Below are 12,482 nucleotides of genomic sequence, written 5' to 3' on the forward strand. Positions count from 1 at the left end.
GGGCGGGGAGCTGGCGAGGGGAGGGAAGGGGTCACACACATGGCCGGGAAGCAGAGGGGTGTAGGTGGGGTGAAACTGAAGGGAGCGACAATCTGCTGCTGCCTGCCAGCAGCAGATTGTCAATTATTAGCCCTCCCGCGCAATATACCCTCACCTTCTCTTTTATGAATGGGGATTTAGTTCCCCTTTCTTCGCCGCCCTCGGTGAACGTCTTCAAGGACCTTTCTTCAAGGACCGAAAAAATGTCCGCTATTCGGAGCTTTTCGTTATTTGGAATTTCGGATAAAAGGTTGTGCACCTGTAATCATTTGTCATTTGCGTCCTTGGGCATTTTAATAAAAAAACACATTTGGTTTGCATTGCTGTTGCTTTTTACAAGTCTGTAATATAAAGAAACATGATGGGGGGGTGGGGGGTGCATAGTAGGGGCATTGAGTGGATAATATCTGTCTCTTTGGAACCTTATTTTAGTTTAAGTTTAAATTAGAGATACAGCATGGAAACAAGCTCTTCGGCCCATTGAGTCGGCACCGACCAGCGATCCAAGCACATTAACGCGGCCCTACACACACTTGGGACAATTTACACTTATACCAAGCCAATTTACCTACATACCTGTACGTCTTTTGAGTATGGGAGGAACAAAGACGTACTTGGAGAAAACCCACGCGGTCATGGGGAGAACGTACAAACGCCATACAGACAGCACCCATAGTCTGGATCGAACCCGGGTCTCCGGCAATGCAAGCGTTGATAGGCAGCAGCTCTACTGTTGTGCCACCGTGCTGCCCTGTTTCTGTTACCACTTGGTGCTTAGCGTAAAAGTACTGTTAAATTTTCTTTATATGCAATACTGAATGTTAATTTTGTATGTATTTTCTATTTTCATACTTTGTAGCTTTCTGAAGAAGAAAAGATACAGCGATACAGTATCCTTTCTGAATTGTATGATTTGATAGGATTTCATCGTAAATCTGCCTTCTTCAAACGTGTAGCTGCTATGCAATGCGTGACACCATCCATCGTTGATCCTGGATGGAAAGCTTGCTACAAGCTGTTGTTAGAAACATTGCACGGATATAGCCTGTCTCTGGATCCCCAAGACTTTAGCAAAGGTAAAACCTTGTCAGAGCTTTGAGACAAATGTAAGCTATAATATCACAATCAAACTTTCAAACAAAAATCACAAAGTTTTTCTTATTGCTTAAACCTGAAACCAAGTTCAAATCTTGACCATGATCACAATTGATTGTGGTGTACTTAATGTCAAGAAGGAAATCCAAAATTGTACAAATAAGGAATATTTATTTTACAAATTAAAGTGATTGAAGGCTTTGTGGCCAAGTTTGCAGATGATGCTAAGATAGGGGGAGGGGCAGGCAGTGTGAAGAAGCAAGGACTCTGCAGAAGGACTTGGACAGGTTAGCGAAGTGGGCGGCAGAGAAGTGGCAGGTGAAATTCAGTATTGCAAAGGGCAGAGTCATGCATTTTGGTAATAAGAATAAAGGTGTAAATTATTTTATAAATGGAGAGAGAATCTAAAAATCGGAGGTGCAAAGGGACTTGGAAGTGCTGGTGCATTTGCAAAGTTAATTTGCATGTCAAATCGGTAGTAAAGAAGGCAAATTTAATGCTAGCATTTATATCAAGGGAACTAGAATACAAAAACAGAGATGTAATGCTGAGGCTCGATAAGGCGCTGGTCAGGCTGCGTTTGGAGTACTGTGAGCAAATTTAGGCCCCATATCTGAGGAAGGATGTGTGCTTGGATCCCTTTCCAGTCTACCTTGGCCTGCTCCCCTCTCATGCCTTCATAGTCCTCTTTGTTCAACTGCATCACTGACACTTCCGAATTAACCTTCTCCTTCTCAAATTGCAGATTAAAAATAATCATATTATGATCACTACCTCCAAGTGGTTCCTTTACCTCGAGTTCTCTTATATCTGGTTCATTGGACAACACTAAATCCAGGATTGCCTTTTCTCTGGTCGGCTCCATTACAAGCTGCTCTAAGAATCCATCTCGGAGGCATTCTATAAACTTTCTTTCTTGGGGTCCTGAACCAACCTGATTTTCCCAGTCTACCTGCATATTGAAATCCCCCATCATCACAGTGGCATTACCTTTGTTACATGCCAGTTTTAACTCCTGCTGCAACTTACACCCTACATCCGGGCTACTATTTGGGGGTCTGTAGATAACACCAATTAGTGTCTTCTTGCCTTTACAATTCCTCAACTCAATCCACAGTGACTCTACCTCGTCAGTCCCTATGTCTTCCCTCGCAAGGGACTGAATTCCATCCCTCACCAGCAGAGCTACCCCCCTCCTCTGCCCACCTGCCTGTCCTTTCTATAGGACGTATAACCCTGAATATTAAGTTCCCAGGCCCGATCTTCCTGCAGCCACGTCTCAGTAATCCCCACAATGTCATATCTACCAACCTCTAACTGAGCCTCAAGCTCATCTACTTTACTTCTTATACTTCGCGCATTTATATACAATACTTTTAATTCCTTACGCATCTCACCTTTCACATCGATCCCTATTACACTTGGCCATACTCTCCTATCCCTTTGTGAGCTTCCTTTCCCGTTAATTCTGAGGTCATTAACCATCCCTTTACTCTTTCCCTTTAACTCTGTCCTCGACTATCCCATTTGAGACCCCACCCCCCCCCTTATTCAGTTTAAAACCACCCGTGTAGCAGTGGCACACCTGCCTGCCAGAATGCTGCTCCCCCACCTGTTAAGATGCAATCTGTCCCTTTTGTACAGTTCCCCCTTACTCCAAAACAGATCCTAGAATCTAAATCCCTGCCCCCTGCACCAGTTCCTCAGCCACACATTCAGGTCCCGTATCTCCCTGTTCCTGCTCTCGCCAGCACGAGGAACTGGAAGCAAACCAGAGATAACAACCCTGGAGGTCCTGCTTTTCAGCATTTTTCCGAGCTCTCTAAAGTCACGCTGCAGAATATTCATCCCCTTATTTCAGACATCGTTTGTGCCGACATGCGCTACCACGTCCGGCTGTTCACCTTCGCCCTTGAGGATTTTCTGCACTCTGTCCGTGACATCCTGGATCCTGGCACCAGGAAGGCAGCACACCATCCTCAAATCTCGTCTGTTCCTGCAGAAACCCCTGATTAATAATCCTGCAGAATTAAAAAATAAATAAATCTGAAAGTACTTTACCAAGCATGGATTTCCTTGGGATATTTAACAAGAAAAATTGTTAATATGCAAAATCCAAATTGGAGAAAGTCTTGCAAAGTTAATGTTCTAAATAGTGTCAACCTTTTCACTATTTTTGCTTTTGAAAATCAGGATGCATGTAGTATCATATCTTGAGTCAAAGGGACATAATCAGCTGTAGAAAGATTAACGTGAAACTAAATATTAAAAGAATTGCTGATTTATAAAAGTGCCAGTGACTTGAGGAAAAGATCAAAAATGTTATTGTAGACTACCACCCATTAAGTTATTGTTATTAAAGTTGCAATTCAGACATGGGTCAATATAAACTGGCAAGAATAATATAAAAATTAACTGGTTGGCGACCAAAAGGTTCAGTTTGCCAGTCTATTGAAAAGAACAAAATTAATGTTCTGGTCAGACATGTTTGCAGAGTTTAAATTGGTTTTTTTCGAGTGCTTGGGTTGCTTTTCCTTCCTTGGGATTGTATTGTTAGCTTTTGGAATGACCCTCTGCTGTTATCTATTACATTTGGTCCCTCTGATCGAACTATAACCAACATGGGGCTTAATATTCATCTTTATGGTTTAATTCAGAGGACCTCTATCTTGCACAGTTATTTCTGTCTTTTCCTATTTGGTGCAATAACCCTGATAGCTCTGCTTTCTGCACTGAATGTTCTTGGTATTTACATCATAAAATTTATATCTTGGGGCAGGTAATAAATATTCAACTAAATGTAACTGAATATCCTTACAGGTTCAAATACTTTTTTATTTTTCTCCATTTAGTCGCATAGGTTTTACTTTTATACTCTAACTATTTTAGGAATACACTTGAGTTAAATTGTAAATGAGGACTAGTTTATTTGTCATTCTTTGAATCTTATCTATTTGTGCAGCTGTTGGTCATGAGTAGTGTTAGACAATAGGTGCAGGAGTAGGCTATTCGTCCCTTCGAGCCAGCACCGCCATTCAATGTGATCATGGCTGATCATCCCCAATTAGTACCCCGTTCCTGCCTTCTCCCCATATCCCCTGACTCTCCTATTTTTAAGAGCCCTATCTAGCTCTCTTGAAAGCATCCAGAGAACCTGCCTCCACCGCCCTCTGAGGCAGTGAATTCCACAGACTCATCACTCTCTGAGAAAAAGTGTTTCCTCGTCTCCGTTCTAAATGGCTTACTCCTTATTCTTAAACTGTGGTCCCTGGTTCTGGACTCCCCCAACATTGGGAACATGTTTCCTGCGTCTAGCGTGTCCAAACCCTTAACAATCTTATATGTTTCAATGAGATGCCCTCTCACCCTTCTAAACCAGAGTGTACAAGCACAGCTGCTCCATTCTCTCAACATATGACAGTCCCGCCATCTCGGGAATTAACCTTGTAAACCTACGCTGCACTCCCTCAATAGCAAGAATGTCCTTCCTCAAATTAGGGGATTAAAACTGCACACAATACTCCAGGTGTGGTCTCACTAGGGCTTTGTGCAACTGCAGAAGGACCTCTTAGCTCCTATATTCAATTCCTCTTGTTATAAAGGCCAACATGCCATTCGCTTTCTTCACTGCCTGCTGTACCTGCATGCTTACTTTCATAGACTGATGTACAAGGACCCCCAGATCCCATTGTACATACTAAGATTCCTTAACTTCATTTTCAAATGCATCATTTGCTATGCTATTTTTATTTGTATATCTGAAGGATCTCTGTTCAACTTGTTTTTAATTTTGAATTAATGTTGCAGGAACCCACAAAGGTTGGCCAGCAGTGCAAATGCGTTTGCTGCATGAGCTTGTTTATGCTTCAAGACGAATGGGAAATCCTGCTCTTGCAGTTCGTCACCTGTCCTTTCTTCTTCAAACCATGCTGGATTTCCTCTCAGATCAAGGTAAGATATGGCAGTGGGTCATGTGATTAGCATTCAGTTTAATGCTAAATTGATGTTTCAGGTGAAATAGGGCAGTCAATTGTCTTAAACATTGTAATTATATCTGAATTTACCATATACTGTGATTGGCCCCGTGCCCAATGGTGCTGTGGTGACCAAATTATGCTCATTTCTCTTTGGTCGCTCGCATGCGTGATTCTTGCACCTATCTGGGAAGTAGAAGGTCTGACGCCAGTGTTATTTTTTGGTTTCCCATTTCTGCCTCGCTCATTGTTGCACCATTTTTTATTCCTGCTGACATATAAAGTCAGCAGCAATTATGACTGCTTTTGCTAAGCTATTGCCTATATAGAAATAGGAATTTGTTAAATTGGAACCAGATATGCTGTGCAAAACTTTAATTTTCTGAGCAAACTATTGGGTTTGAAGGAAGTGTTGACAAATATAATGTGCTTTCTAAAGGTTTTTAATGGCAAGCTCAATAATTCACAGATTGGCATATAATTAATTATCTTTACGAACCAGCTGATAACAGTATAGTTCATCTGTGGGATATTTTAAAGCTTTCACTTTTCACTGATCTTCCATTTTCCATTGCATTCCAGCCTTGTGATTTTTCTTTTTTCCCCTCTGCCTTCTAGAAATTTTGGATGTATGGATCTTTTCCCTATTTTTTCCTTGCCCATCTCCTCTTCCATTCCTTTTCTCCTCTCGCTATCTGGCACTCTCTTGTCTCATTTCATCTTTATCACTCACTCCATCAATTTGCCATTCAAACCCTCCTTACATGTACCGACCTATGACTTGCCAGGCTTTGTCCCACATCACTTTCCTTTTCCACCTTTCTCCTCCTCCAATCTCCCCCCCCCCCCCCCCCCCCAACCTTCGCTCTACTCCAATCTGAAAAAGGTTCCAACCTAAAATGTTCCCTGTTTGGTCCCTCCCCAGATGTTGCGTGACCAGCTGAGTTCCTCCATCAACTTTGTTTTGCTCAAGATTCCAGCTTCTGTAATCTCTTGACCTGCTGAGTTCCTAGGCTCACAAGGCTGGAATGCAATGTAAGATTAGTGAAAAGTGAAAGCTTTAAAATATCCCACCGACGAACTATACTGTTATCAGCTGGTTCAGAAAGATAATTCATTATATGCCAATCTGTGAATTATTGAGCTTACCATGAAAAAAATTCCTTTAGAAAGCACATTATATTTGTCAACACTTCCTTCAAACCAATAGTTTGCTCAGAAAATCAGTTTTGCACAGAATATCTGGTTCCAATTTAACAAATTCCTATTTCTATATAGGGAATAGCTTAGCTTAAGCAGCATGGTCCTGGATTTTTCAAATCTTTCAACTGCAATGCCAATATGCAGTAAACCCACATTAAAGCAGACTGGGGGGGGGGGGGAGAGAAAGGCAAACAAGTGCAGTTCCTGTTCAATACACAAAAGGACTCAAGTGCTGGAGTAACTCAGCAAGGTCAGCAGCATCTCTGGAGAACATGGATAGGTGACGTTATATATGAGGGTATTTCAATGGGCAGTGTTGTCAACATGTATTCAAACCAGGCTCAAATATCAATACAGTGCATTCCATAATGTTTGGGACAAAGACCCATTTATTTATTTGTTCCTCAATTTGAGATTTTTAATAGGAAAAAATCACATGTGGTTAAAGTGCACATTGTCAGATTTTATTAAAGGCCATTTGTATACATTTTGGTTTTGCCATGAAGAAATTACAGCTGTGTTTATACATAGTCCCCTCCCATTTCAGGGCACCATAATGTTTGGGACACATGGCTTCACAAACGTTTGTAATTGCTCAGGTGTGTTTAATTGCCTCCTTAATGTAGGTATAAGTGAGCACTCAGCACCTAGTCTTTCCTCCAGTCTTTCCATCACCTTTGGAAACTTTTATTGCTGTTTATCAACATGAGGACCAAAGTTGTGCCAATGAAAGTCAAATAAGCCATTATGAGACTGAGAAATAAGAATAAAACTGTGAGAGACATCAGCCAAACCTTAGGCTTACCATAATCAAGAAGAAAGAGAGCACTGGTGAGTTTACTAATCGCAAAGGGACTAGCAGGCCAAGGAAGACCTCCACAGCTGATGAATTCTCTTTATAATAAAGGAACATCCCCAAACACCTGTCCGACAGATCAGAAACACTATTCAGGAGTCAGATGTGGAATTGTCTATGACCACTGTCTGCAGAAGACTTAATGAACAGAAATACTGAGGCGACACCACTGGTTAGCTGTAAAAATACGATGGCCATGTTACAGTTTGCCAAGAAGTACTTAAAAGAGCAAACACAGTCTGGAAAATGGTCTTGTGGACAGATGAGACAAATATTAACTTATCAGGGTGATGGCAAGAGTAAAGTATGGAGGAGAGAAGGAACTGCCCAGATCCAAATCATACCATCTCACCTGGAAACACGGTGGTGGGGGTGTTATGGCCTGGGCATGTATGGCTGCTGAAGGTATTGCTCACTTATCTTCATTGATGATACACCTGCTGATGGTAGTAGCGTAATGAATTCTGAAGTGTGTAGACACATCCTATCTGCTCAAGTTCAAACAAATGCCTCAAAACTCATTGGCTGGTGGTTCACTCTACAGCAAGACAATGATCCCAAACATATTGCTAAAGCAACAAAGGAGTTTTTCAAAGCTAAACAATTGTCAATTCTTGAGCAGACACAATGCTGGAGAAATTCAGCGGGTGAGGCACCATCTATGGAGCGAAGGAATTAGGTGACGTTTTGCTTTGACTTCTTGACCACTCAATTCTTGAGTGGTCAAGTCAATCACCCGATCAGAACCCAATTGAGCATGCCTTTTATATTCTGAAGAGAAAACTGAAGAGGACTAGCCCCCAAAACTAGCATAAGCTAAATATGGCTGCAATACAGGCCTGGCAGAGCATCACCAGAGAAGTCACCCAGCAACTGGTGATGTCCATGAATTGCAGACTTCAAGCAGTCATTGCATGCAAAGGATATGCAACAAAATACTAAACATGACTATTTTCATTTACATGACAATGCTGTGTCCCAAACATTATGGTGCTCTGAAATTGAGGACTATGTATAAACACAGCTGTAATTTCTACATGATGAAACCTAAATGTATAAAAATGGTCTTTATTAAAATCTGACAATGTGCACTTTAACCACATGTGATTTTTTTGTTTCTATTACAAATCTCAAATTGTGGAGTACAGAGGCAAATAATTAAATGATGGGTCTATTTTAAAGGGTGCACATTGCTATGACATTGCAACAATTTTGAACTGCTTGAACTAACTTTCTTTTGGGTACTTGAATTGAGTTTCCTGGTCTTTTACCAGAAGCACTCGATTTCATGTTTCATTAATAGACTGGGAAAGATTTCATAGTATCTATTTTTAAGTAAATAGTCAGGTGGTGCATTTCTATTTGTGGTGCTATTTTGCAGAGAAGAAGGAAGTTTCTCAGAGTTTGGAGAACTACACAGCAAAATGCCCTGGAACTATGGAAGTTGTAACTCTTCCCGATGATGTTAAATTACCTCCAGTCCCCCTCACAAAGCTTCCTATAGTCCGGTAAGACTGGTTTGCACTGTGAACCAAATCATTAAAGTAATAAATTGCAGCTGCTGGAATTGTGAAGTTCAACTATCAAGCATGCATTAAATAATGAGCAGATCTGTGTTAATGGAAATAAATAGTGTTGGCATTTTGAGTCAATGACTTGTTATCAGGAATAAAATGTCTCTAGCTTGTCCCAATTCTGTTGAAAAGTTATTACCCTGAAATATTAACTCTGTTTCTTTATCCACATGTCCTGCTTAGTAGTTCCTGGATTTTCTGTTTTTAACATACGTGCTTTTGTTACTTTTATTCTCAAGTATATTGATGGGTTTATCTTTTGCCTTCTAACGTATTAATTATTGAAGTTTGCTTCTTTCAAAGATGTTGTAGTTGTATAAATATAACCTGATTACTTATAAATGAGGTCCATTTGCTCCATCTTAATTAATCAATTTCTGTGCTTTGACCTTTGTAATTCCGCATAGTTCTTCCAATTCTTTAAAGACCGAGAAATTGGGAGTAGGGTTAGAGTCTTTGCAGGAGGCAGGGTGGGAAGAAGTGTAGTCTAGAAGTGTGTGACTTCTTCCCACTCTGCCACGTGCAAAGACTCTATCCCCCCCCTACTCCCAATTTCTCTGACTACGCCACATCTGTGCCCAAGATGAGATATTCTATACCAGTACATCTGAGATGTCCTCATTCTTTAGGGAACGGGGGTTCCCCTCTTCCATCATAGATGAGGCCCTCACGAGGGTGTCCTCGATATCCCGCAACTCCGCTCATGCTCCCACTCTCCCCAGTCACAACAGAGACAGAGTCCCACTGGTCATCAGCTGTCACATGCAGTACATAATCCATTTTTGCCACCTCCAACAGGGTTTTGTCGTGGTTACTGATACTCGAGATTAAGTCAGGCGACGCGGAGAATTCTTCAAGAAGTTCAAACCTTTATTTGCAAATCAAGGCTGGGACACTCAAAGAATTAATCGTTTGACTGCCCACTTCACACAGAGTTGCTTCTTTTTATGGCATGTTTAACTCTGTACGTCCCACCCCCGGTACATTTCCATACCCAATCACTTGCAGACATTCCCTTATCAATAACCAATCACTTGCAAACATTCCCTTAGCAATAACCAATCACCTGCAATAACCTCTCCCCACCTACCCCAGTTATTTTCCATCTCTTAATCCATCCTTGTTTAAATCACATGACTTCTCCTAACACCAGTCACAAAAACAAGCTGTGAAAAGCTTATACAAGTTAAAGAAAACAAGCTGCAAAGAATACAGAGTTACCAAAGTTAAAATGCAAAGGATATAAAAGTTAAGTAACTCAAGTATTACAAATACAAAGGATACAAAAAATTTATAAGTTAATATGACTGATTTCTGTACTTCCATAATCCCACCACTAGCCACATCTTCCCACCTTCTCCGCTTTCCGTAGGAAATGCAACACCTGTCCCTATACCTGCTCGCTCGACTCCGTCCAAGGACCCCGCCAGTCTTTTCAGATGAGGCAGTGGTTCACTTGCACCTCCTCAAACCTCATCTACTGTATCCGCTGTTCCAGGTGTGGACTCCTACATATTGGTGAGACCAAGTGCAGGCTCGGCGATCGTTTCGCTGAACATATCTGCTCAGTCCGCCTAAACCTACCTGATTGCCCAGTTGCTAAACACTTTAACTCCCCCTCTCATTCCCACACTGACCTTTCTGTCCTGGTCCTCCTCTGGAGGAGTGCGGCAGTCCCAGCGCAAATAAGTGAGTTCGGTATTCCGAAAAACACAAGGAATCATGGGATTTGTCAAAGTTCATTTGTGATAAAGAAAAAGTGAACGAAGCGCTGGCTGTATAAACTGTGTAAATTGTTAACTATTCTACCAATTAATGAATCTAGAATTGTTTCAACTCAATAGCTTCCTTTCTTGTTCTGCTGTTCACACACTACTTACACAGTCATAGTTATAGTTCAGTTCATTAATCTGTAATTATGACATATTCAAAAAGTTAAAGAATTTATTATTTTCATTTAATTCTTAATGTTTGCTACTGGAATAAGAAAAAAATACTTATGTTTTAAGCATTTTCTCATCTATTCATAATTTATGTGTAAAAATATATTTAATCTGAGGAACGGTGGTGCCAGTGTTAATTTCGGTTCTAGATTTACCCCCCTAGTCTGGTTTAGTCAAACTCTGGTTCCAAAACCTTACTTTATTGAAGAAAAACTGCAGGGCCTGATGCCTATCAACTCACTCAAGACAACAATATCTCGTGCAAACAGAATAGAAGTCACAATTAACCAACCCACCCACCCTCTTATACCCTTCCGAACTAAGGGCGTGACATTACTTGGGGGAGGCAACCCCTACAAGCCAATTACCAATACCGGCTGCAAAACACATAGAATGGCAACTCTTTGGCCCAATCATATAACAGTACATAACAGTTTCAACACATAGCACTTAGGGAGAAACACTTCCATTAAGTAAAGAAACGTTATCACTAGATAAGGAAACATCTTTAATGAGGCCACTCTCCTCGACCAATCTCCCCCCACCCCCCCTTCTCTCCCCCCCACTTCTTCCCCCCACTTCTCCCCCCCCTTCTCCCCCCCCCTTCTCCCCCCTTCTCCCCCCTTCTCCCCCCCCCTTCCCCCCCCCCCCCCCCTTCTCTCCCCCCCCCCTTCTCTCCCCCCCCCTTCCCCCCCCCCCCCCTCCCCCCCCCCCCCTTCTCCCCCCCCCCCTTCTCTCCCCCCCCCCCTTCTCTCCCCCCCCTTCTCTCCCCCCCCCTTCTCTCCCCCCCCCCTTCTCTCCCCCCCCCTTCTCTCCCCCCCCCCCTTCTCTCCCCCCCCCTTCTCTCCCCCGCTCTTTCCCCCCCCCTTCTCTCTCCCCCCCTTCTCTCCCCCCCCCCTTCTCTCTCCCCCCCCCTTCTCTCTACCCCCCTTCTCTCTCCCCCCTTCTCCCCCCCCTTCTCTCTCCCCCCCTTCTCTCCCCCCCCCTTCTCTCCCCCCCCCTTCTCTCTCTCCCCCCCTCCTCTCCCCCCCCCTCCTCTCCCCCCCTTCTCTCCCCCCCCTTCTCTCCCCCCCCTTCTCTCCCCCCCCGTCTCTCCCCCCCCCTTCTCTCCCCCCCCCTTCTCTCCCCCCCCTTCTCTCCCCCCCCCTTCTCTCCCCCCCCCTTCTCTCCCCCCCCCTTCTCTCCCCCCCCCTTCTCTCCCCCCCCCTTCTCTCCCCCCCCTTCTCTCCCCCCCTTCTCTCTCCCCCCCTTCTCTCTCCCCCCCCCTTCTCTCCCCCCCTTGGCTCTCCTCCCCCCCCCGTTTCTCCTCCCCCCATTTCTCATTCCGCCCCCCTTCTCTCCCTCCTCTTCTCTCCCCCCCCTTCTCTCCCCCGCCCTCCTCTCCTACCCCTCCTCTTTCTCTCCCCCCCCTTCTCGTCCCCCCCCCCGTCTCTCCCCCCCTCTTTCATCCCCCCCCTCCCTTCTCTCCCCCCCCCCCTAGCTCCGTCCCTGCCCCCTTTCTCTCCCTTCCCCCTCTCTCTCCCCCTCCCCTTCTCTTCCCCCCCTATTCTCTTCCCCCCCCTCTTCTCTCCCCTTCCCCCTTCTCTTCCCCCCCCCACTACTCTTTTCCCCCACCCTGTCTCCCCTCACCCCTTCTCTCTCGCCCCCCCCCCCTTCTCTCCCCCCCCCACTTCTCTCCCCCCCCCTTCTCCTCCCCCCCCCTGCTCTCCCCCCCCCCTTCTCTCCTCGCCCCTCACACCCCCCCTGCTCTCCCCCCCCCCTTCTCTCCCCCCTCCCCCCCCCCCACCTTCTCTCCCCC

General features: G+C 44.2%; 1 protein-coding gene across 9 annotated transcripts in view; it reads left to right on the forward strand.

Annotated features, from left to right (window-relative positions):
- The window catches only part of trappc9 (trafficking protein particle complex subunit 9), a 575,858-nt gene that overhangs the window by 36,736 nt on the left and 526,640 nt on the right, over nt 1-12,482 (forward strand). For all 9 annotated transcript variants that reach the window (XM_033019648.1, XM_033019645.1, XM_033019642.1 and 6 more), the window contains 3 exons: nt 899-1,115; nt 4,942-5,085; nt 8,549-8,675. In XM_033019648.1, coding sequence (XP_032875539.1) covers nt 899-1,115; nt 4,942-5,085; nt 8,549-8,675 — 488 coding nt within the window. The remainder of the gene's footprint in view (nt 1-898; nt 1,116-4,941; nt 5,086-8,548; nt 8,676-12,482) is intronic.

This window comes from Amblyraja radiata, chromosome 4 (assembly GCF_010909765.2).
Source record: "Amblyraja radiata isolate CabotCenter1 chromosome 4, sAmbRad1.1.pri, whole genome shotgun sequence".
Classification (NCBI taxonomy): Eukaryota; Metazoa; Chordata; class Chondrichthyes; order Rajiformes; family Rajidae; genus Amblyraja; species Amblyraja radiata.